This window comes from Heterodontus francisci, chromosome 6 (assembly GCF_036365525.1).
Source record: "Heterodontus francisci isolate sHetFra1 chromosome 6, sHetFra1.hap1, whole genome shotgun sequence".
NCBI classification, from domain to species: Eukaryota; Metazoa; Chordata; class Chondrichthyes; order Heterodontiformes; family Heterodontidae; genus Heterodontus; species Heterodontus francisci.
The window spans coordinates 131,179,265-131,200,810 of record NC_090376.1 but is presented as its reverse complement, the minus strand read 5'-3'; the positions used below and the strand labels follow the sequence as shown (position 1 = coordinate 131,200,810).

At 42.8% G+C, this 21,546-nt stretch overlaps 1 protein-coding gene across 9 annotated transcripts in view; it reads left to right on the top strand.

Annotated features, from left to right (window-relative positions):
• tbc1d4 (TBC1 domain family, member 4) overlaps positions 1 to 21,546 on the top strand; it is a 292,672-nt gene that overhangs the window by 162,006 nt on the left and 109,120 nt on the right. For all 9 annotated transcript variants that reach the window (XM_068034309.1, XM_068034310.1, XM_068034311.1 and 6 more), the window contains exons 2-5: positions 631 to 1,221; positions 9,398 to 9,487; positions 12,381 to 12,485; positions 19,159 to 19,291. In XM_068034309.1, coding sequence (XP_067890410.1) covers positions 631 to 1,221; positions 9,398 to 9,487; positions 12,381 to 12,485; positions 19,159 to 19,291 — 919 coding nt within the window. The remainder of the gene's footprint in view (positions 1 to 630; positions 1,222 to 9,397; positions 9,488 to 12,380; positions 12,486 to 19,158; positions 19,292 to 21,546) is intronic.

Genomic DNA, 21,546 nt, shown 5'->3' with positions numbered 1-21,546 from the left:
CCTCCAAAGTCCCAAAGTACTTCACAGCGAATTAAGTACTTTTTTTGAAGTGTAATCACTGTTGTAATGTGGGAAACGCAGCAGTCAGTTTAAGCACGCCAAGATCCCATAAAGAGCAATGTGATAATGATAAGATGATTGGTGTTTGTGATGTTGGTTGAGGGATAAATATTATCTGGTACACTGGGGAGAATTCCTGGTGCTTTTCTTCAAAATAGTGCCAAGGGTTCTTTTACATCACCTGGAAAGGCAGACGGGGTCTCAGTTTAGTGTCTTGTCTGAAAGTCAGTACCTTTGACAGTGCAGCACTCCCTCAGTACTGTACTGGAAACATCAGCCCAGATTTTGTGTTCAAATGTCTGGTATGGGTCTTGAACCCACAACCATCTGCGAGAGTTTTGCCACTAAGCCATGGCTGATAGGGTGTTAGTAAGTAGTAGCTAGGAGCATGAGGAGTTAGCACTGTGTTGTAGTCAGCTGGACAGGTTTGGTTTCAGTGTGTATCATTGTACGAGTTTGAGCAAATTATCTAGCTATCACAATAAGGCATTTTCTTTCTTAGGGCTGATTACCGATATTTTCAAAGGGGGAAATCTTTGGTCTCTTACACTTTTCTTCCTGTTCTTTCAGGTTCCTGATGTTATCAGTAGTATCCGGCAAGTATCCAAGGCTGCCTTAAAGGGCGACACAAAATCCCAAGTCAGCGAGGATGCCTTTTACAACTCTCAGAAATATGAAGTGCTGTACTGTGGTAAAGTGGTGGTGACGCACAAGAAGGCTCCGTCCACCCTTATTGACGACTGTATAGAGAAGTTCACCCAGCACCAGCTGGAGAAGGAGCGACTGAGGCTGCTGAACGAGAAGCCCCTGGCCGATGCCACTGATGCCCAGGAGGAGGGAGATGCCGGGGGGGATTCAATGCTGCCCCATGACGTGGCTGATGAGGCGACAGTCAGCACCAACCTGCCGTCGGCCAGTGGCAGTCAGAGCTACCTGTCAGGCTTGGGCTTGCGTTCGGCTCTGACTGAGCCCAATCTGGGGGACACACCATTTGAAGAGGAGCAGGCCGAGTTCCGCTCTCGGTGTAATAGCGTCGCCAGCATTCGGCTCAAGAGAGTCCCGGACCTGGGCACCAAATTGCCAGCCCGAAGGCGTCATGCCAGCGCTCCAAGTCATGTCCAACCCTCTGACACAGAGAAAAATAGGACAATGTTATTTCAGGTATGCACGTTTGTTAATTTTTGTGAGGAAATATGGACCATAGAAGTTAAATAGTGTCATTTAGGGCATAAAAGGAGGTCATTTGGCCCATCGAGTCCATGCTGGCTCTCTGTGGAGCAATCCAGTCAGTTCCACTCCCCCGCTCGATCCCCATAGCCCTGTAAGTTTATTTCCTTCAAATGGCCATCCAATCCCCTTTTGAAATCATTGATTGTCTCCACCACCCTCATAGGCAGCGAGTTCCAGGTCATTACCACTTCGGAAAAAAAAGTTCTTCCTCACATTCTCCTTCATTTCTTCCCCAAAACCTTCAATCTGTGTTCCCTAATCCTTGTACCATCAGTTAATGGGAACAGTTTTTCCTTGTCTAACTTATCTAAGCCTGTCATAATCTTGTACACCACTATCAAATCTTCCCTCAGTCTCCTTTGCTCCAGGGAGAATAACCCCAGCTTTTCCAACCTAACCTGGTAATTAAAATTCCCCATTCCTGAAACCATTCTGGTAAATCTCCTCTGCACCTGCTCAAGGACCCTCACATCCTTCCTAAAGTGTGGTGACCAGAACTAGACACAGTACTGTAGTTGGGGCCTAACTAGAGCTTTATAAAGGTTCATCATAACTTCCCTGCTTTTGTACTCAATGCCTGTATCTATGAAGCCCAAGATCCCATATGTTTTGCAAACCACTATCAAAATATGTCCTGCCACCTTCAACGATCGATGCACATAAACCCCCAGGTCCCTCTGTTCCTGCACACTCTTCAGAACTGTGCATTAAGTCTATATTGCCTCACTCTATCCCTTCTGCCAAAATGCATCACCTGACATTTGTCTGTATTAAATTCCATCTGCCACTTGTCTGCCCATTTTGCTAGCCTATATATGTCCTGTTGCAGGCGGATTGTATTATCCTCACTGTTTCCACTCCTCCAAGTTTAGTATTATCGGAATGTGTACAAATACTGAAACTGTAAAATATTGTGAGCTCTATTAGTGCAGGATGGAGAGCTGCTGAAGCATCTACTAGTGTAGGGGTTTGGAATTCTGAGATTGATGCATAGTAGTCATGGAGATGGGGATCATTGTGCATTGGCATATTGACATGTAGAGAATGGTGAGGGGAAATACTGTAAATGACCATGTGATTTTAAACTGCTGATTTGTTTTCTTTGGTGTTTACTGTGAGTTTTGGAAGTTTCATGTGTAATTTAAATTGATTCCATCATTGGGTATACTGGCGTTTAGTGCTATTTTAACACTAATTTAACAATTTTCCTTTTGTGGCAATGTACTCCAATCAGTGAGCAACAAAGATGCTACTTTTACAGCATTGCTATTTTATGCATGTGACATGTACAGAGGGAAAGTGAGGAGATTTTTGTTCTTACACAGCGAGTTGTGATCTGGAACGCGCTGCCTGAAAGGACGGTGGAAGCAGATTCATTAGTCACTTTCAAAAGGGATTTGGAAAAAATTGCAGGCCTGTGGAGAAAGAGCAGGGGCATGGGACTAATTGGATAGTTCTTCCAAAGAGCCAGCACAGACATGATGAGCCGAATGGCCACCTTCTGCGCTGTTTATTGCAATGATTTGAACAGCATATCAACATTGATGCCTATCAGCATATTTCAGTCTGATGAATGAAGTTATCAATAAGGCTTTTAACTCATTGATTTCTCCTAGTGTTCAAAAAGAACTGGAAGCCAACAGCTGACACTTCTGAATCCTTACAAATTTAGTTACGGAATACTGGCGTTGCTAATGTAGACATGTTTTAAAGACACTTGTGAAGACATGCTGTATGCAGTATTTCAAGTGAAATTCTTGACGTGTTTTGTCAATGTTTTGTCTGATTATGCTCTTTGAAGCCTCTTGGGATGGTTTCCGATGCTGAAGGTGCTATATAAATGCATGTTTCTTTTTTACGTTTTCTTCAGAAACTTCCTCCTCCAGCTGTAGATCGTAAATGATCTGAACGCTACAGGGCCTGCTTGTTAAAGGCAATTGCAGTCTGAGCAGGAGGATTGACTGCGGTCCCTGAGTCTGCCTAACGCACTCAAGGAGTGTGGAGACACCCGGAAGCTTCTCCAAATTACAGTCTCAGCATGGATGGTGTGATTGCTCCCTGAACATTTGCAGAGGCACAGGACCACTGCTGCTCGGGGCTCCACTTTTGTGTCAACTCACGCTACTGCTAATGCTTGCCTGTCCAGCTTCAACATGCTGGTGGGGATGACGCTGAGAGAGTCTTCAGGCGGGGATCCACATTGATTCCTACAGCCATATCAGACATGATGACGTCCTACAGCAAGGTGGGACAAGGCTGGAGAAGGCCGCTGACTCTCGAGAGGGAGATGCCCCCTCTTCCCATCCAGCTCCTCTGTGCAAGTGGCCGTAGATTTTCCGAATAGTGAACAGGATCAGCCAGCCACAGGGTGAGAAAACAGGAATATCGGTGACTGCCCCATTTTCTGCTTATTTGCGTGGAATCTGACTTTCTAATGAAACTCTTCCAAATTCCGAGTGAACACTAGCAACCAGTTCAGGAACACTGTATGATGCATGAATTCATTTATTTCCCATTACCTTCACCAACACAAACACAGAGCAGTACAGTCAGTGTACAAAATTTGACTTTCCAATTAGCTGTGATGCCTATGAAGAATTGGCAAGCCAAAATAAAAGATTCCATTGGGACTGTGATTTTTCTTTCTTTACTTCTGGACTGTCCACAGAATGATTGAGGCACTACACTATATGAATAAGTGATTTTAATTTATGTATATTTACCCTATTCTCTGGTTATCTTGTCTCCTCTGCCACGCATCACTCCCTGGCCTTATGGACATGCACTGAAGCTGCTCCCAGGCCTCTGCCAATTCAGCCTCCAGGTATCATCAGTCTCCTTCTGTGCTGGATCATTCTATCAGCCCCACCATGCATGTGGTGGCTCTTTGAAAGATCTATCCAGCTCGTCCCATTCCTCCGCTTTTGCCCCATAGCCCTGCAAATTTCTCCTTGCCAAGATTTTTCAATTCCCTTTGGAAAGATACTGCTGAATCTGCTTTCACTGCTTTGAGGGAGTGCATTCCAGATCATTAACAATTCACTGCATAGAACAAGTTCTTTTCATTTCTCCCTGGATTTTTTGCCAGCTATCTTAAGTCTATGTCCTCTGGATGCCAACCCTCCAGTGGAAATAGGTTTGTCAGTCCATGTGGGACAGTGTCTAATTGTAAACTATGGCTCAGTTGGTAGAACTTGTTTAAGTCCCATTCCAGGACTTGAGCACAATAATCTAGGCTGACATTCCAGCACAGTACTAATGGAGTGCTGTACTGTTGGAGGTGCTGTATTTTGGGTGAGATATTAAGCCAGGGCCCCATCTGCCCTCTCGGGTGGATGTAAAAGATCCCATTACACTATTTTAAAGAAGAACAGGTGAGTTATGCCTGCTATCCTGGATTTATCCCTCAATCAACATCACAAAAACAGATTACGTGGTCATTATCACATTGCTGTTTGTGCTGTGTGCAAATTGGCTGCCACCTTTCCGACATTACAGCAGTGAGTTGTACACTTCAAAAGGACTTCATTGGCTATAAAGCGCTTTGGGACAGCCAGTGGTCATGAAAGGTGCTATACAAATGCAACTGTGTCTGTTTTCTCACACTGTTGGAGCACTGTTAAATGTGCCCTTTACAAGTGTCAGGATTCTCCCACATTTATTTTTATTTTATTGATAATCTTTCTAATATGCGCAATTTATTTCAGATTTATAGCTTTGCAACTCATTCATGCATACCGCATACCTAACCAGCAGATTCATGGCTGTACAAACACATTAATAAAAATTAATCTATTAGCCATGCATCTAAAGAGATCCATTCACTGTTTAGAACCGAGTGGAGTTCAGACAGCTTAACTTCCTCATTTAACTATTTAGCAACAGCACTGTCATTACAAGAAGAATTCAGAGAAACAAACAAAGAACAAAGAACAGTACAGCACAGGAACAGGCCATTCGGCCCTCCAAGCCTGCGCCGATCTTGATGCCTGCCGAAACTAACACCTTCTGCACTTCCGGGGCCCATATCTCTCTATTCCCTTCCTTTTAATATATTTGTCAAGATGTCTCTTAAACGTCGCTATCGTATCTGCTTCCACCAACTCCCCTGGCAGCAAGTTCCAGGCACTCACTACCCTCTGTGTAAAAAACTTGCCTCGCACATCCCCTCTAAACTTTGCCCCTCGCACCTTAAACCTATGTCCCCTCGTAACTGACTCTTCCACCCTGGAAAAAAGCTTCTGACTATCCACTCTGTCCATGCCGCTCATAACTTTGTAAACCTCTATCATGTCGCCCCTCCACCTCTGTCGTTCCAGTGAAAACAATCCGAGTTTTTCCAACCTCTCCTCATAGCTAATGCCCTCCAGACCAGGCAACATCCTGGTAAACCTCCTCTGTACCCTCTCCAAAGCCTCCACGTCCTTCTGGTAGTGTGGCGACTAGAATTACACGCAATATTCTAAGTGTGGCCTGACTAAGGTTCTGTACAGCTGCAACATGACTTGCCAATTTTTATACTCTGTGCCCCGACCGATGAAGGCAAGCATGCCGTATGCCTTCTTGATTACCTCATCCACCTGCGTTGCCACTTTCAGTGACCTGTGGACCTGTACGCCCAGATCTCTCTGCCTGTCAATACTCCTAAGGGTTCTGCCATTTACTGTATACCTCCCACCTGCATTAGACCTTCCAAAATGCATTACCTCACATTTGTCCGGATTAAACTCCATCTGCCATTTCTCCGCCCAAGTCTCCAACCGATCTATATCCTGCTGTATCCTCTGACAATCCTCATCATTATCCGCAACTCCACCAACCTTTGTGTCGTCCGCAAACTTACTAATCAGACCAGCTACATTTTCCTCCAAATCATTTATATATACTACAAACAGCAAAGGTCCCAGCACTGATCCCTGCGGAACACCACTAGTCACATCCCTCCATTCAGAAAAGCACCCTTCCACTGCTACCCTCTGTCTTCTGTGACTGAGCCAGTTCTGTATCCATCTTGCCAACTCACCTCTGATCCCGTGTGACTTCACCTTTTGCACCAGTCTGCCATGCGGGACCTTGTCAAAGGCTTTACTAAAGTCCATATAGACAACATCCACCGCCCTTCCCTTATCAACCATCTTCGTCACTTCCTCAAAAAACTCAATCAAATTAGTAAGACACGACCTCCCCTTCACAAAACCATGCTGTCTCTCGCTAATAAGTTTGTTTGTTTCCAAATGGGAGTAAATCCTGTCCCGAAGAATCCTCTCTAATAGTTTCCCTACCTTTTTTTCTTTGTTGATCCTAACAGTGTAGTTATTCCAATCACAAAGAAAATATATTAATTGCTTACATCACTGCAGTGCAAGTGACACATGACTGTTCTAACTCTTCCCCTCCATCGCATCTAACGCAGGGCCTCTTTAAGTTATCCTGACCACATGCTGTGATTAATATAACATAAAATAAAAGCAAGATACTGCAGATGCTGGAAATCTGAAATAAAGATAAGAAATGCTGGAAATACTTAGCAGGTCTGGTAGCATATGTGGAGAGAGAAGCAGAGTTGACGTTTCAGGTCAGTGACCCTTCATCAGAACTTGCAAATATTAGAAATTTAATAGGTTTTAAGCAAGTAAAGCGGGGGTGGGGCAAGAGATAACCGAAGAGAAGGTGTTGATAGGACAAGGTCACAGAGAATAACTGACCAGAAGGTCATGGAGCAAAGGCAAACGGTATGTTAATGGTATGGTGAAAGACAAAGTGTTAGTGCAGAGAGGGTGTTCATTGACAGAAAAATGAACAGCCTGGCCCCAAGCACAAACATGAAAAAAACAGTGGGTAGGCACAGTACAAACAAACTAAAATAAAATAAACAAATAAAAAATAACTAAAAATAAAAAAGGGAGCCCATCATGTTCTGAAATTATTGAACTCATTGTTCAGTCCGGCAGGCTGTAGCGTGCCTAATTGGTAAATGAGGTGCTGTTCCTCGAGCTTGTGTTGATGTTCACTGGAACACTGCAGCAATCCCAGGACAGAGATGTGGGCATGAGAGCAGGGGGGGTGTGTTGAAATGGCCAGCAACCGGAAGCTCGGGTTCATGCTTTCGGACTGAGCGGAGGTATTCTGCAAAGCGGTCACCTAATCTGCATTTGATCTCCCCAATGTAGAGGAGACCACATTGTGAGCAGCGAATACAGTATACTAAATTGAAAGAAGTACAAGTAAATCGCTGCTTCACCTGAAAGGAGTGTTTGGGGCCTTGGATAGTGAGGAGAGAGGAGGTAAAAGGGCAGATATTACACCTCCTGCGATTGCATGGGAAGATGCCATGGGAAGGGGACGAGGTGTTGGGGAACAACTCTGCTCAGTCTGAAAGCATGATCCCGAGCTTCCGGTTGCTGGCCATTTCAACACACTCCCTTTGCTCTCATGCCCACATCTCTGTCCTGGGATTGCTGCAGTGTTACAGTGAACGTCCGAGGAACAGCACCTTATTTGCCGATTAGGCATGCTACAGCCTGCCGGACTGAACATTGAGGTCAATAATTTCAGAGCATGATGGGCCACCCTATTTATTTTTAGTAATTTTTTATTTGTTTATTTTATTTTTGTTTGTTTCTACTATGCCTACCCACTTTTTTATGTTTGTGCTTGGGGCCAGGCTGTTCATTTTTCTGTCAATTAACACCCTCTCTGCACTAACTCTTTGTCTTTCACCACACCTTTAACATACCATTTGCCTTCGCTTCATAACGTTCTGGTCAGTTATTCTCTGTGACCTTGTCCTTTCAACACCCTCTCTTTGGTTATCTCTTGCCCCACCCCGCTTTACTTACTTAAAACCTCTTACATTTCTAATATTTGCCAGTTCTGATGAAAGGTCACTGACCTGAAACGTTAACTCTGTTTCTCTCTCCACATATGCTGCCAGACCTGCTGATTAATATAACATGTTGTTTTCACTTGGGATGCTCATACACCTTTGAGTGGATGGAGATTTCGGAGTAGGTTGCTTGCATACCTGTCAGCTGAAACATAGATTGTGTGTATATAGGGGCATAGGAGCAGGAGTAGGCCATTCAGCCTATCGAGCCTGTTCTACCATTCAATACGATCATGGCTGATCATCCACTTCAATGCTTTTCCCCACACTATCCCCATATCCCTTTATGTCATTGGTATTTAGAAATCTCTGCTTTAAACATACTCAATAACTGAGCTTCCGTAGCCCTCTGGGGTAGAGAATTCCAAAGATTCACAACCCTCTGAGTAAAGAAATTTCTCCTCTTCTCTGTCCTAAGTGGCTTCCCCCTTATTTTGAAATTGTGTCCCCTGGTTCTAGACTCCCCAACCAGGGGAAACGTCTTAGCTGCATCTATCCTGTCTATCCTTTTAAGTATTTTGTAGCTTTCAATGAGATCACTTCTCATTCTTCGAAACTGTAGAGAATACAGGCCCAGTGTCCCCAATCTCTCTTCATAGGACAGTCCTGCCACCCCGGGAACAAGTCCGGTGAAAATTCATTGCACTCCCTCGATGGCAATAATATCCTTCTTAAAGTAATGGGATCAAAACTGCACACAGTACTCCAAGTGCGGTCTAACCAAGGTTCTATACAATTGAAGTAAGACTTCACTACTCCTGTACTCAAATCCTCTTGCGATAAAGGCTAACGTACCATTAGCCTTCTTCGTTACTTGCTGGTACCACAAAGGAGATTGGGAAAAAAGGAGAAGGGGAACATAAGGAGAAACACAAAAACAAAAAAAAAATCTGTTTATAAATTATTTTGCTTTTAAATCCAATCCCATTATAATTATGTACGTTTAGCTGGTATCTCTTTAAATGAAAGCGGACTGAAAGTTAACTACAGTTGCCTCTGTATATGTCTGTCACAAAGAAGTCTTCGTTCTTTCATCAAGCATGTGGTGGCCATGTGACAGAGCTGTAAATGTACATATCCCAAGGCAGTGTCATACGTTCGCAAAACAATGAGGATCTTAGCAACATTTGGCCTGTGGTTCCGTGGGTTTACTGACGGAAACACAGGCCGTTTGTTTTATTTTCAAAGGGACTCATTTCTGTGTTCTGTTTTTTTCTGTAGGTTGGTCGATTTGAAGTAAACCTCATCAGCCCTGATACCAAAACAGTTGTACTTGAAAAGAATTTTAAAAATATTTCCTCATGCTCTCAGGTTTGTATTAATCTGGTTCTTCTAGTCACTTTTTATGTGGTTAGTGTAATTGGCAGAATTAGACACTGTCTACAATTGTTAATTTCACAATGAGGAGTGGTTAAAGTGTTTCAGGATTATCTCCCATGTTGGTCTTTCTTGGGTTTTTCACTGACTGCTACACCCTATGACTGGTTATTTTAAATTTTATTTAAATATTTAAAATATAAGATCACCTCAGGTTGACTGATCTCCTTGACAAGGCTGCAATCTTGTCTGTGGTCTGGATACAGATGCATGCTGGTCTATCGCTCAGTCCTAGTTCCCAGTACTGTCTGCCATTCATCTCTAAAAGGTTCTAAATGTTATATTTCAGAAAGCCAGTTAGTGAAGGATAGAACTGGACCCAATCTTTCTACACTTTTTTTAATAAGCATTTATCTACCCAGTTACAGATTATAAACAAGCACCTCCTCATCCAACAACCACACAGCCCATCTGTGCCTATTCATAGGGACATAGGGACATAGAAAATAGGAGCAGGAGTAGGCCATTCGGGACAAAAATAACTCTCCAGTTAATGCCCACCACCTGTCTGCAATTAAATACAATTGAAATACAATTGACAATTAAGTGCTGGGAGCTCAGGATTGGACAGTTACCCTCAGGGAAAATGGCATTCTGCATCATGAGGTCAGCATGGCCAATTGAAGAGCCTCTTTTTTTCATGAAGAATCATTTGAGGAACCTTCCAAACACCTTGGGTTGTTGACCCTACAGGAATCTCCTTTGCTGTGAGCGACCCAGGAAAAAAATTCATAGGGCATTTAAAAAAATGTTACTTTTTCAACATTTTCACTTATTAGTTATAAAAATAGTGGTGATGGGGAATAAAAGGCTGTTTGATTGGCAGTCAAGAATTATCCCATCAGGTAATAAAGAGTCTGTTTATTTTTTAATTGACATGGGAAGTGCAGAGTGTGGATGGAGGTGAGGCCGGAGCAGTTGGAGGTGGGATCTCACTCAATGAAACCACCAGGAATCCACCCAATCTGAATTGGCAATCCTACAAACACATGATGCAATGATGCAAATTGCACTGAATCTCTTCAATCCAGTTCAAATAACATTCCCTGGCCCGACTGTAAATTTTGCTTAGAAACTATTTTTGACTCCAGTTTGCCTCATTCTGTTTGATAATATCTTCCTTCATGAGACTAATTACAGTCAATATCATAAAATCCCTTTAAAAACCTGAAAAAACCTGACAACTGAAAATGTTATAAATAATTGGCAAGTTTGAGTTCATGATCACACAATATAAACTGGGTTAACCCTTATAGTGACGTTTAGGAAATGTTTTTAACCTAGGTTAAATTACCTTTGTGCTTTTTTTTTGAACCAGTTATTAACATGAAAGTTTGTGCTTGGGTGGGTAGGGTTTGGAGGGTGGGCGTGGGTGGGGGGGGGGGTATGGTTGGGGTTGGATTGGCCACCTTGCCCAAGTTCAATATCAATAATAAAAGCAGAAAGTGCTGGAAATACTCAGCAGGTCTGGCAGCATTCTTGGAGATAGAAACAGAGTTAACATTTCAGGTCAGTGACCTTTCATCAGAACTAGAGAAAGTTTGAGGTGTAACAGGTTTTAAGCAAATACAGAGGAGGGGGGAGAACAAAAGGGAAGGCCTACGATAGGGTGAAAGGCAAGAGAGATAAAATGACAAAAAACATGATAGAGCAAGGCCACGTTTCTCACTTGCATCTCCTCTAGTTTAGTTTAGTTTAGAGATACAGCACTGAAACAGGCCCTTCGGCCCACCGAGTCTGTGCCGACCATCAACCACCCATTTATACTAATCCTACACTAATTCTATATACCTACCACATCCCCACCTGTCCCTATATTTCCCTACCACCTACCTATACTAGGGGAAATTGCTAATGGCCAATTTACCTATCAACTTGCAAGTCTTTGGCATGTGGGAGGAAACCGGAGCACCCGGAGGAAACCCACCCTCTAGACCCATCTTTTGTTTCTTCAATTTTTACCATCTCCTTTGGCCTTGTATCATCATCTCTTTTGCACTTTAATCTCTCCTGCCTTTCGCCCTATCATATACCTTCCCTTTTGTTCTCCCCTCTCCCCTTCCCCTGCCTCTGTACATGATTTAAACCTGTTACATCTTTGCCTTTTTCCAGTTGTGATGAAAGGTCACAGACCTGAAATGTTAACTCTGTTTCTTTCTCTCCAGATGCATTCTGTTTATATTTCTGATTTTCAGCATCTGCAGTGTTTTGTTTTTCCAATATCAATAAAATAGGTCAGGTGTCTATAAGTGATGTAGGGTAGCAGGGTTTTTTGAGACCTCAGGTAGAGTCGCCTCCAGCACAGGTAAGGGTCCCTTGGTCAGAGTTACGAGCCATGGCCAATGGCGGAACCAGCAAATTTTCAGTGGTGATGGTGGAAGAGCTAAAACCTTGAGGGAAAGCGGCTGCTTACAGATGGAGGATCCTTCAGGGAGAGGACTTACGTTTCCTTTGAAGCACACGTGAGGAAGGCAATAGGAAACCATCTCATGTACTTTCTCCCCTTATTAAAATGCTAATTTCTCATGAAAGTTAAAAAATGGGAGGCTCTTATGAGCAACTGCAAATGAAGCGCAGGACCGTGAGGCATGGAGAAATGAGCAGAGGACCTGCCCTTGGGCAGATCACCACGACTATGACTATAAGTGATCCCAATCCTTGTTCGTTGGCATAATGAAAGGCTTAATTAGAGGTGGTCCTAACAAGAAAAAGTACTATTTTGCCAGTTTAACCCTGCTGGTCGCTGGAAGAATTTGTGAGGTTGCTTCTGCCCTTTTTATTGATCCCCCTTATATCTAACCAGCATCTTTTAACTGTATCCTTCCAGGGTATAAAACATGTTGACCATTTTGGGTTCATTTGTCGAGAAAGTGTTGAACAGGGCCCAAATCAATATGTGTGCTACGTGTTTCAATGTGCCAATGAGTCACTGGTAAGTACCTTCTGTATTGTGGCAATTGTACATCTAATCTTTCAGAGTAAAGCTTTATCAGAAATTGGATCATAATATGAAAATAGTCTATCACTGAGCTTTAACGAGGTTTTCATTTCAAGACTATTAGGCAACCAATATCAGGACTGTTATGACCAGGTTATGGCTCTGTTTGAGGTAGAATATATTTGACATGAATATATTAGAGTTTTCAGACTGTTGAATGGAATTCACAGAATGTACTTTGGCCATTTTTGTCTCTCCTCTGGCTGGTTAGGGTATAACTGACTTTACAAAAGCAGCTACTTGAGAAAGCGGCAATATCTAATCTAGAAGCCTAAGGCACACAAAGTAAGTGAGATCTGCTCTCAGTTTGCTTTGAGAAGGTATCTTGCAAAACAGGAAAACAGGATCATAGGACCAAAGCCATGGTTTTCATGGAAAAATGGGCAACATTGTAGAGTTAAATCCCCAAAACACTCGTGAAAATCACACATGGCAATAGAATCTCACTAATTCCACCAGCATAAACCTGCAGATTTAATTATAAATTGATACACTTGAGGAATCTGATCCTTAAAACAGTGGTGAAAAATTTGACTTTAACAAGAGAGTTGGCCAGTGACCTTCATTTTGAGAGCCAAGAGCCCAGTGACTTCAGCTGATGGACCAGACTGGGGATACGGTAATTTGTTTTGATGAGAAATGTAACTTTAGGTGTCGGAATGGATCGACTGGGTAGCTGCTTGAAATATGATGCAGTCGGCTTCTCGGTGAAAAATAAGATCCAGTATGAGCTATTTTATTTAGCTGTTATTTTGCATTGCAACAGAACAGGTTGAAGCACCTATTTAATACAATCTGCTCAGTGACTGCATAATTCATTTTGAAGCTGGTTATGATCCTTATAGAAAAACACATGGGCCAGAGATCAGTTATATTGTAATTTGGTACACCACGATGAGAATTTTACATGCAGGCTGGAAAGCCGGGGTGGGGCCTGCCTCCGCCAAACCTGAAGGCCATGCTGCTGTTTTGAGTGGCTCATGCTCTTAATTGGTTGCTGTTGGGGTGACTGCCCTCTGAGGCAGGAAATCCTGCCTCTTAGAGCTGCCAGCCAATCAGAGGGCCAGCAGCTCCAGTCCCAGCAGTGCCAGCGGGAGCGATGGCCACTGCTGGGACTGCATCCAGCGAGTCGAGGAACACGGATGTCGGCCTCCGAATAGGTAAATAGGGGTTGGGCCTCACCAGGGACAATTGGCTAGCCCCCCGGCAGGGGGAGGGTGGGGTGTCAAGAGTGTAGGTCAGGGGGTGTTGTTACATCAATAGTGGCTTGTGCTGCCTGGGGGCAGGTGCCTCTGTGAGGCACAGGATGCCCGATCAGGAGGGAGCCCCCCCCCCCCCCCCCCCCTCCAGCCCACAAGGAGGCCGCAAGAAATTACTTGGCGGCCTCCTCAGGTGCTCAGTTGCCATTAATCGGCCACTTCAGGACCGCAATTGGCCTAATGATGGGCGGGTCGCCTGCCACTTTCCCTGCAGCTGGTAAAGTAGCAGCGGGGGAGGGTAGGTGGGGCATGGCCCCACCTGCGCCCCCTTGCCTGCTCCCAGGTGGTGGGGGAGGGGGCAGGGAGGGGTGTAAAATTCTGGCCTAAGAGTCAATGGGTGAAGTTACTTATTTAACAAGAAGGCAAAAATGCATGTTCCCAGTATTAGTGACAAGGTAATGTGATGCATTATTAAAATATGTGATTTTAATGAATTTTCATTGGCAGGCTGTTAATTATGGGGGAAGAAACATGACAGCGCTATTCCACAAATGATAACATTGTGGGGAACATATTAATCCGCAAATGCAAAGATTTAATTTCTAGGAATAATTAAAGATCTCTTCCAATACTTGAAGCTTTGTAGGAAAATCAAAGTCAATGCAGGAAACCTCATGGGCCCCAAAAAAACCTAAAAACACTGGAGTCAGATTCAGCATTTGTGCATCCCAGCATGAAGGGGACCGGACGTTGCAGTGTTTTGGAAGTGGGTCTTGTCTATTCTTGGTCATAGGCAGATTGCATCGAGATTTTTCTGATGTTCACCGAGAAATTGTACTGAGAGAGATTGGGCAGATTCAAACTAGTGCTTGCTAGGCAGCAGGAAATATTGCTAATCACAAGTGCCCTTGAATTACTTCTCATTGTGCAGATTAGGCACTGTCACGCAGAGAAACGGAAAAGCAATGAAAATGAAAATGCTGCATTCGGGCAGTAGGGAACGTTGTCCTCAGGTACATTATTTGGCTCCTGCATTGAATATAACCGTCATGTCTGAAAAACAGGAGCTACAAAGTCCAATTTTTAGGTCATAATTATATTATACCTCCGGTTGACGTACTTCTAAAGTGTCACATGACCGTAGGGCAAAAAAAATTGTATCAAATGACCATTTATCTGTTCACTTATAAATCAAATATGGAATTCAATAAATGGCCTCAACTCAAAACCAATAAAAAAATACAAGAAAGGAGCATGTAACCAGCAGATAATTAGGAATCATCAAATCCCCCGCCTTAATATTTTTCAAGGCTATCGTTCGTCAACCAGCAATGATAAAACTGACTAATAAATGATTTCTTCATGCTGTTTAAAGCTACCATTTTGCTACTTCATTCAGATTGAGTGGCGGAGATAAAAGTAGCATTATGTCCATGACAAACGTAATGAAGTACAGAATTCAGAAATAAAAGCTCAATAATGAAGTTAATGTTCGAACTCCTTGGGAGAAGTTATCATGAAATTGTAGAATAATGGAGCACAGAAAGAGGCCATTCTGCCCATTGTGTCTATGCTGACTCATTGAAATTAGTCCCACAATTGGATGTCATTATATCTGGGCAGTGGTCCCAGGATGTTAAGTTTCCTATCAGCCTGCCCCTTTTCACATTGCAGCAGTGGGAGAGGCTCCACGGAACTAAAGCACCTGCGTAATGTTTGTTTAAGACGACTGTTAAAAGCTGCTGAATGGGACATTTGTACAAGGTCCAAAATCTGTACTTGTTTTCAGGGCAGTTTAGAGCATTGGATAAATCGAGCACTCTAATGCTGCTTATTTGCTGTTACTTTTTGTGTCTGAGCAATTAGAAATACAGGTAAATTCAGCTGTCTGAACAATGCAGTCTGACATTGTGGTATTTTTCACCTTTCAGAGTGGACAGTGTTAACCATGGTAAATGGGCCACTGTTAGTCTTGAGGCACACCATCCTTGCATAAGGCTCTAAGTTACAGATTATAGGAGCAAAGATCTACTTATGAAACTGCTTTTCTGCTGTGAGCTCACGGAAAGACTGCTGGAGTGATGGGGAGCTGGAAATCATGAATTGTAACAAGCATTTATATGCCTATAGTATACAACGGAGCAACAGAAAGAAAGGTTTTGTGGAGGGAGGGGCGAAGAATAAACAAGCAAAGTACTTGCATCTTAAGCAAACTGCAAGTCTGCCATAGTACATAGAAGGGAGGAGAGAATAATGTTGCAGATTAAGTAAGTTTTTTAAAAGTGGCTAGTACAACAAATATTAAAGCTTAGGTTTGTATCTTTCAGTATCAGTAAGGGGCGTGATGTTTTACTGACATGATTTATGTTATTTTGTTAAGTATGCTGTACTACAGTGATAAACAACCCACAGTTGTGTTTAAGCTGCATTGCGACTACAGTAAATATAATAAACCTCACTCCAGGTCCCAGCTGTGAGCTATGCCACTGGAGATCCACTAGTATTCAGTACAGAATATTCAGTTTACATATATCTATATTACATAGAATTTATAGAAGTAAAACAGGCTATTTGGCCCAGCAGGTCTATGCTGGGGTTTATACTGTACACAAACCCCCTCCCACCCTACTTCATCTACCCCCATCTGCATGTCCTTCTATTCCTTCCTCCCTCATGTAATAATCTAGTTTCCCTTTAAATGTATTTATGCTATTCGTCTATTCAACTATTCCCTGTGGTAGCGAATTCCATATTCTAATCACTTTCTCCCGAATTCTTTATTGGATTCTTTGGTGACTACCTTATTTTTATGGAATAAAAAGAACAGTAGCCAACATGAATACAAAATTGGCTGAGTGACAGGAGACAGAATGTAGTGGTGAACAAATGTTTTGCAGACTAGAGAAAGCTATATAGTGGAGTTCGCCAGGGGTCGGTGTTAGGACCCCTGCTTTTCTTGATATATATTAATGACTGACACTTAGGTATACTGGACATAATTTCAAAATTTGCAGGGGACACAAAACTTCAAAGTATTGTGAACCGTGAGGAGGATAGTGCACGTAGACAGGCTGGTGGAATGGACAGAGAAGTGGGAGATGAAATTTAATGCAGAGAAGTGGGAAGTGATTTATTTTGGTAGGAAAAATGAGGAGAGGCAAAATAAAATGTGCACAAATCATTGAAAATTGCAGTGCAGGTTCATAAAGCATGCAGGATCCTGGGCTTTATGAATAGGGTATAGAGTACAAAAGCAACAAAGTTATCACAAACCTGTATAAAACACTGGTTCAGCCTTAACTGGAGTATTTTGCCAGTCTGGACGCCACATTTTAGGAAGGATATGAAGGAATCAGAAAGGGTGCAGAAAAGATTCATAAGACTGGTTCCAGGGATGAGGAATTTCAGTTACATGGATAGAGTGGAGAAGCTGGGGCTGTTCTCCTTGGAGAAGAGATTAAGATGAGATTTGATAGAGGTGTTTATATCATGAGGGGTCTGGACAGAGTAGACAGGAAGAAACTGTTCCCCTTTGGCAGAAGGATGGAGAACACTGATTTAAGGTGGTTGGCAAAAGAAGCAACGGTGACATGTGGAAAAATTATTTTGTGAGTGGTTAGGATCTGGAATGCACTGTCTGAGTGTGTGATAGTGGCAGATTCAATTGTGGCTTTCAAAAGGGAATTAGACAATTATCTGAAGAAAAGGATTTGCAGCGCTAAAGGGAAAAGTGGAGCAGTGGGACTAGGTGAGTTGTTCTTGCAGAGGGCTGGCATGGACACAATGGGCTGAATGGCCTCCTCCTGTGCTGTAACCATTCTATGATTTTCTGAATCAAGTAAAAATGTGTTTTAAAGAAATGTTAGGCTATTGCCTTATTACTATCAGAATTAATATCCTTTGCAAGTATTGGCTGTTCATCATTCTGGTTGCTTTTGGCTGTCTAAATGTAGGCCTTTTTTCTTAAAGTCCTGTCTTTGTGTTATCATTTGACCTGTTTCCTCACATGATGACTATTCCCATATGAAGAATTCCAAGTTGAATAGCATAGTTAATGGACTGCCTGTTTGCAGAAGTGACAACTCTGGTTGCCAGGCAAAAGTGGAAGACAAACTCTAAAACCAACACAACCTCTCTAAAGGAATGAGAACTCACATCATGATTTTTTTTTTAGAGATACAGCACTGAAACAGGCCCTTCGGCCCACTGAGTCTGTGCCGACCAACAACCACCCATTTATACTAACCCTACAGTAATCCCATATTCCCTACCACCTACCTACACTAGGGGCAATTTACAACGGCCAATTTACCTATCACCTGCAAGTCTTTGGCTGTGGGAGGAAACCGGAGCACCCGGCGAAAACCCACGCGGTCACAGGGAGAACTTGCAAACTCCGCACAGGCAGTACCCAGAATTGAACCTGGGTCCCTGGAGCTGTGAGGCTAACCACTGCCCCACTGTGCCGCCCAGATTTCTTTTATAAGTCATGAATGAACATGATTAATTGAAATATTTGATTTCTTCTTGTGTATATTTTTTGATGCTTGTTTAAACAGGGAATGTTGATAACATCTTTGTGGGCGTTAGCTGAAAAGAATGTCCGAGAGAGAGAGAGAGCTAGGCTAACATATATGCTGTCATTAATCCACCAGGTATTTTTAGCACTATTCCCTCAGCTGACAGGTTTCTGTACGTCTTTGCAACTATGAGTTCACTGCTGTCATCCACTCATTAATTAAATAGTTTTGAAAAACAAAAGGCTATTATACTTGTGCTCTCCTGGCTGACCTCCCACACAGTACCCTCTGTAAACTTGTGGTCATCCAAAATTCTGCTGTTTATATCCTAACTCACATCAAGTCCCATTCACCCATTGTGCCAATGCTCAGTGACCTACATTAGTGTCCAGACCAGCAACACCTCGATTTTAAAATTCTCATCCTTGTTTTCAAATTTCTGCAAGTGCTTGTCTCTCCCTTTCTCTGTAACCTCCAGTCCCATAACCCTCCGAGATTTCTGTGCTCTTCCAATTCTGGCATATCCACACTTTTAATTGCTCCACCTTTGGTGGCTGTGCCTTAAGCTGCCAAGACCCGAGGCTCTTGAATCCTGTCCCTAAATCTCTCTACCTCGCTCTCCTCCTTTAAGGCACTCTTGAAACCTACATCTTTAACGAAGATTTTGGTCATCTGTCCTAAAATCTTCTTATGTGTCTCAGAGTCAGATTTTGTTTGATAGTGCTGCTGTGAAACACCTTGGAATATTTTACTATATGAAAGTCCCTGTGTAAATGTAGGTTCTTGTTATCGTAAAATTCTTCTTTACTGTTGGCTGGTTTTTGGTCTTTCTCGAGCAGTAGGTACTTGCTTTGTGCAGTGATTCATTTGAACTGTGCCCCTTGACAGGTGGATGAAGTCATGTTGACTTTGAAGCAGGCCTTTAGCACTGCTGCTGCCCTACAGAGTGCTAAGACTCAGATCAAACTCTGCGAGGCGTGTCCCATGCATTACTTGCATAAACTCTGTGAACGGATTGAAGGTAAATAAATATAAGGCACCAGCTTCTAGGATTCAGTACTTAATTTTTTGAACATAACAAACGACATTGTAAGATATTTTCTCTGCTTCTAAATCGTAATGAATCAGGTTCTCCTGTCCTAGCTGTCATCATTCAGATGGGGTGTAAAATTGAAGCTCAAGGGCTGTGCTCAGCTGAAAATAATAGATGCCGTGACACTATTCAGAGAAGAGCAAGGGATTTGGACCTAAATGTAGGGGGAATGATCAAGAAGTTTGCAGACAACACTAAAATTGGCCATATGCACAATACACAATAAATGAGAGGATACTGAGAGGTATAGAGGGAGTGAGGGGCCTTGGAGTGTATGTCCACAGATCCCTGAAAGTAGCAGGACAGGTCGATAAAGTGGTTAAGAAGACATATGGAATCCTTTCCTTTATTAGACGAGGCATAGAATATAAGAGTAGGGAGGTTATGCTGGAACTATCTAAAAGATTAGTTAGGCCACAACTGTGTGCAATTCTGGTCACCTCATTACAGAAAAGTCGAATTACACTGGAGAGGGTACAGAGAAGATTTACAAGGATGTTGCCGGGACTGGAAAAATGCAGCTATGAGGAAAGATTGGATAGGCTTGGGTTGTTTTCCTTGGAACGGAGGAGGCTGAGGGGAGATTTGAGTGAGATGTACAAAATTGTGAGGGGCCTGGATAGAGTGGATGGGAAGGGCCTATTTACCTTAGTAGAGAAGTCAGTGACTAGGGGAATAGATTGAAAGTGATTGGTAGAAGGATTAAAGGGATAATGAGGGAAATTGTTTTCACCCAGAGGATAGTGGGGGTCTGGAACTCACTGTCTGAAAGGGTGGTAGAGGCAGAAAACCTCATGTCATTTAAAAAATGCCTGGATGTGCACCTGAAGTGACATAACCTGCAGGGCTATGGACCAAATGCTGGAAAGTGGGATTAGGCTGGGTGGCTCTTTTATTTCAGCCAGCACAGACAGGATGGGCCATGTGGCCTCTTTCTGTGTCATAAACCTTGATGATTCTCCCAGTGTCTTGGCCAACATTCTTCCCTCAGCCAACACCATACATGGTGATTTTACATGTTTGTTATTTGTTCAGACTTGTGCACAAAGTGGCTAGCTATATAACACTTAAAACACTTCAGAAACCAAGTTGATTGACTGTGAAGCTCTTTGAATGTCTTGAGGATGTGAAAAATACCGTATCAACTCAAATTCTTTTTGGGATAAACCAAAATCTGGTACTCAGCTGTAAGAGGTTATAGACGCAATATGAACACTGTTAAGAGCCTGCCAATGACTCTTTGGGTAAAGACAGCATTTATGCATTTGGGCCATACAGGTTAAGAAGATTCTGTTGTTAATTCTCAGACTTTACTTGTTTGGCTGATCTGTGCTGGGACGCTAGTGATGTCTCTATGATCCAAGATGAGGAACGCTTAAAAATCATCCAGGACTTCTGCCCCTGCTCACCACCACTGTGGCCAGGACAGAGCTTAACAGTGATGACCACTTCTCCCTCTTAACACCTTTAAACAGAGCATGCCAACACTTACTGTCTGGGGTTATACATGAAGAATGGTCACCGGGACAGGTGCACTCCAGCCAATGGAGACATAATTCAAAATGATGCAATGATGACACTAAGTTAGGAGAGTAGATGGGAGCAAAAAAGTTGCAAAGGGACATTGATACTTAAAATAATGTGGACAAAATTGTGGCAGATGACCTTCAATGTAGGGAAGTGTGAGGCCATCCATTTTGGACCTAAGATAGATAGATCAGAGTGTTTTCTAAATGTCGAGAAGCTAGGAACAGTGGAGGAACAGAGAGATTTTATGATTTCATGTATAGAAATCACTAAAAGCTAGTGGACAAGTACAAAAAAGTAACTTAAAAGTCTAGTGGAATGTTTGCCTTTATCTCAAGGGGCTGGAATACAAAGCGATGGAATTTATGTTATAGTTACATAAAGCTCTGGTTAAACTGTATCTGGATAGATTTTTGTTAGATAAGAGTACTAAGGGATGCAGAATAAAGACGGGTAAACGAGATACAGGTCAACCATGATCTAATAGAATGGCAGAACAAGCTCAAGGGACTTGAATTGCCTCCTCCTGTTCCTATGAGTCACTTCAAAATGAGCTTCAGCAGAGCAGGGGAGAAAATTGGAGCAGAAACATGACACTATTCAGGAAATTTATGTGCTTCAGGTTACGCGAAGGTTGTTAAAGACAAGTGTAGAGT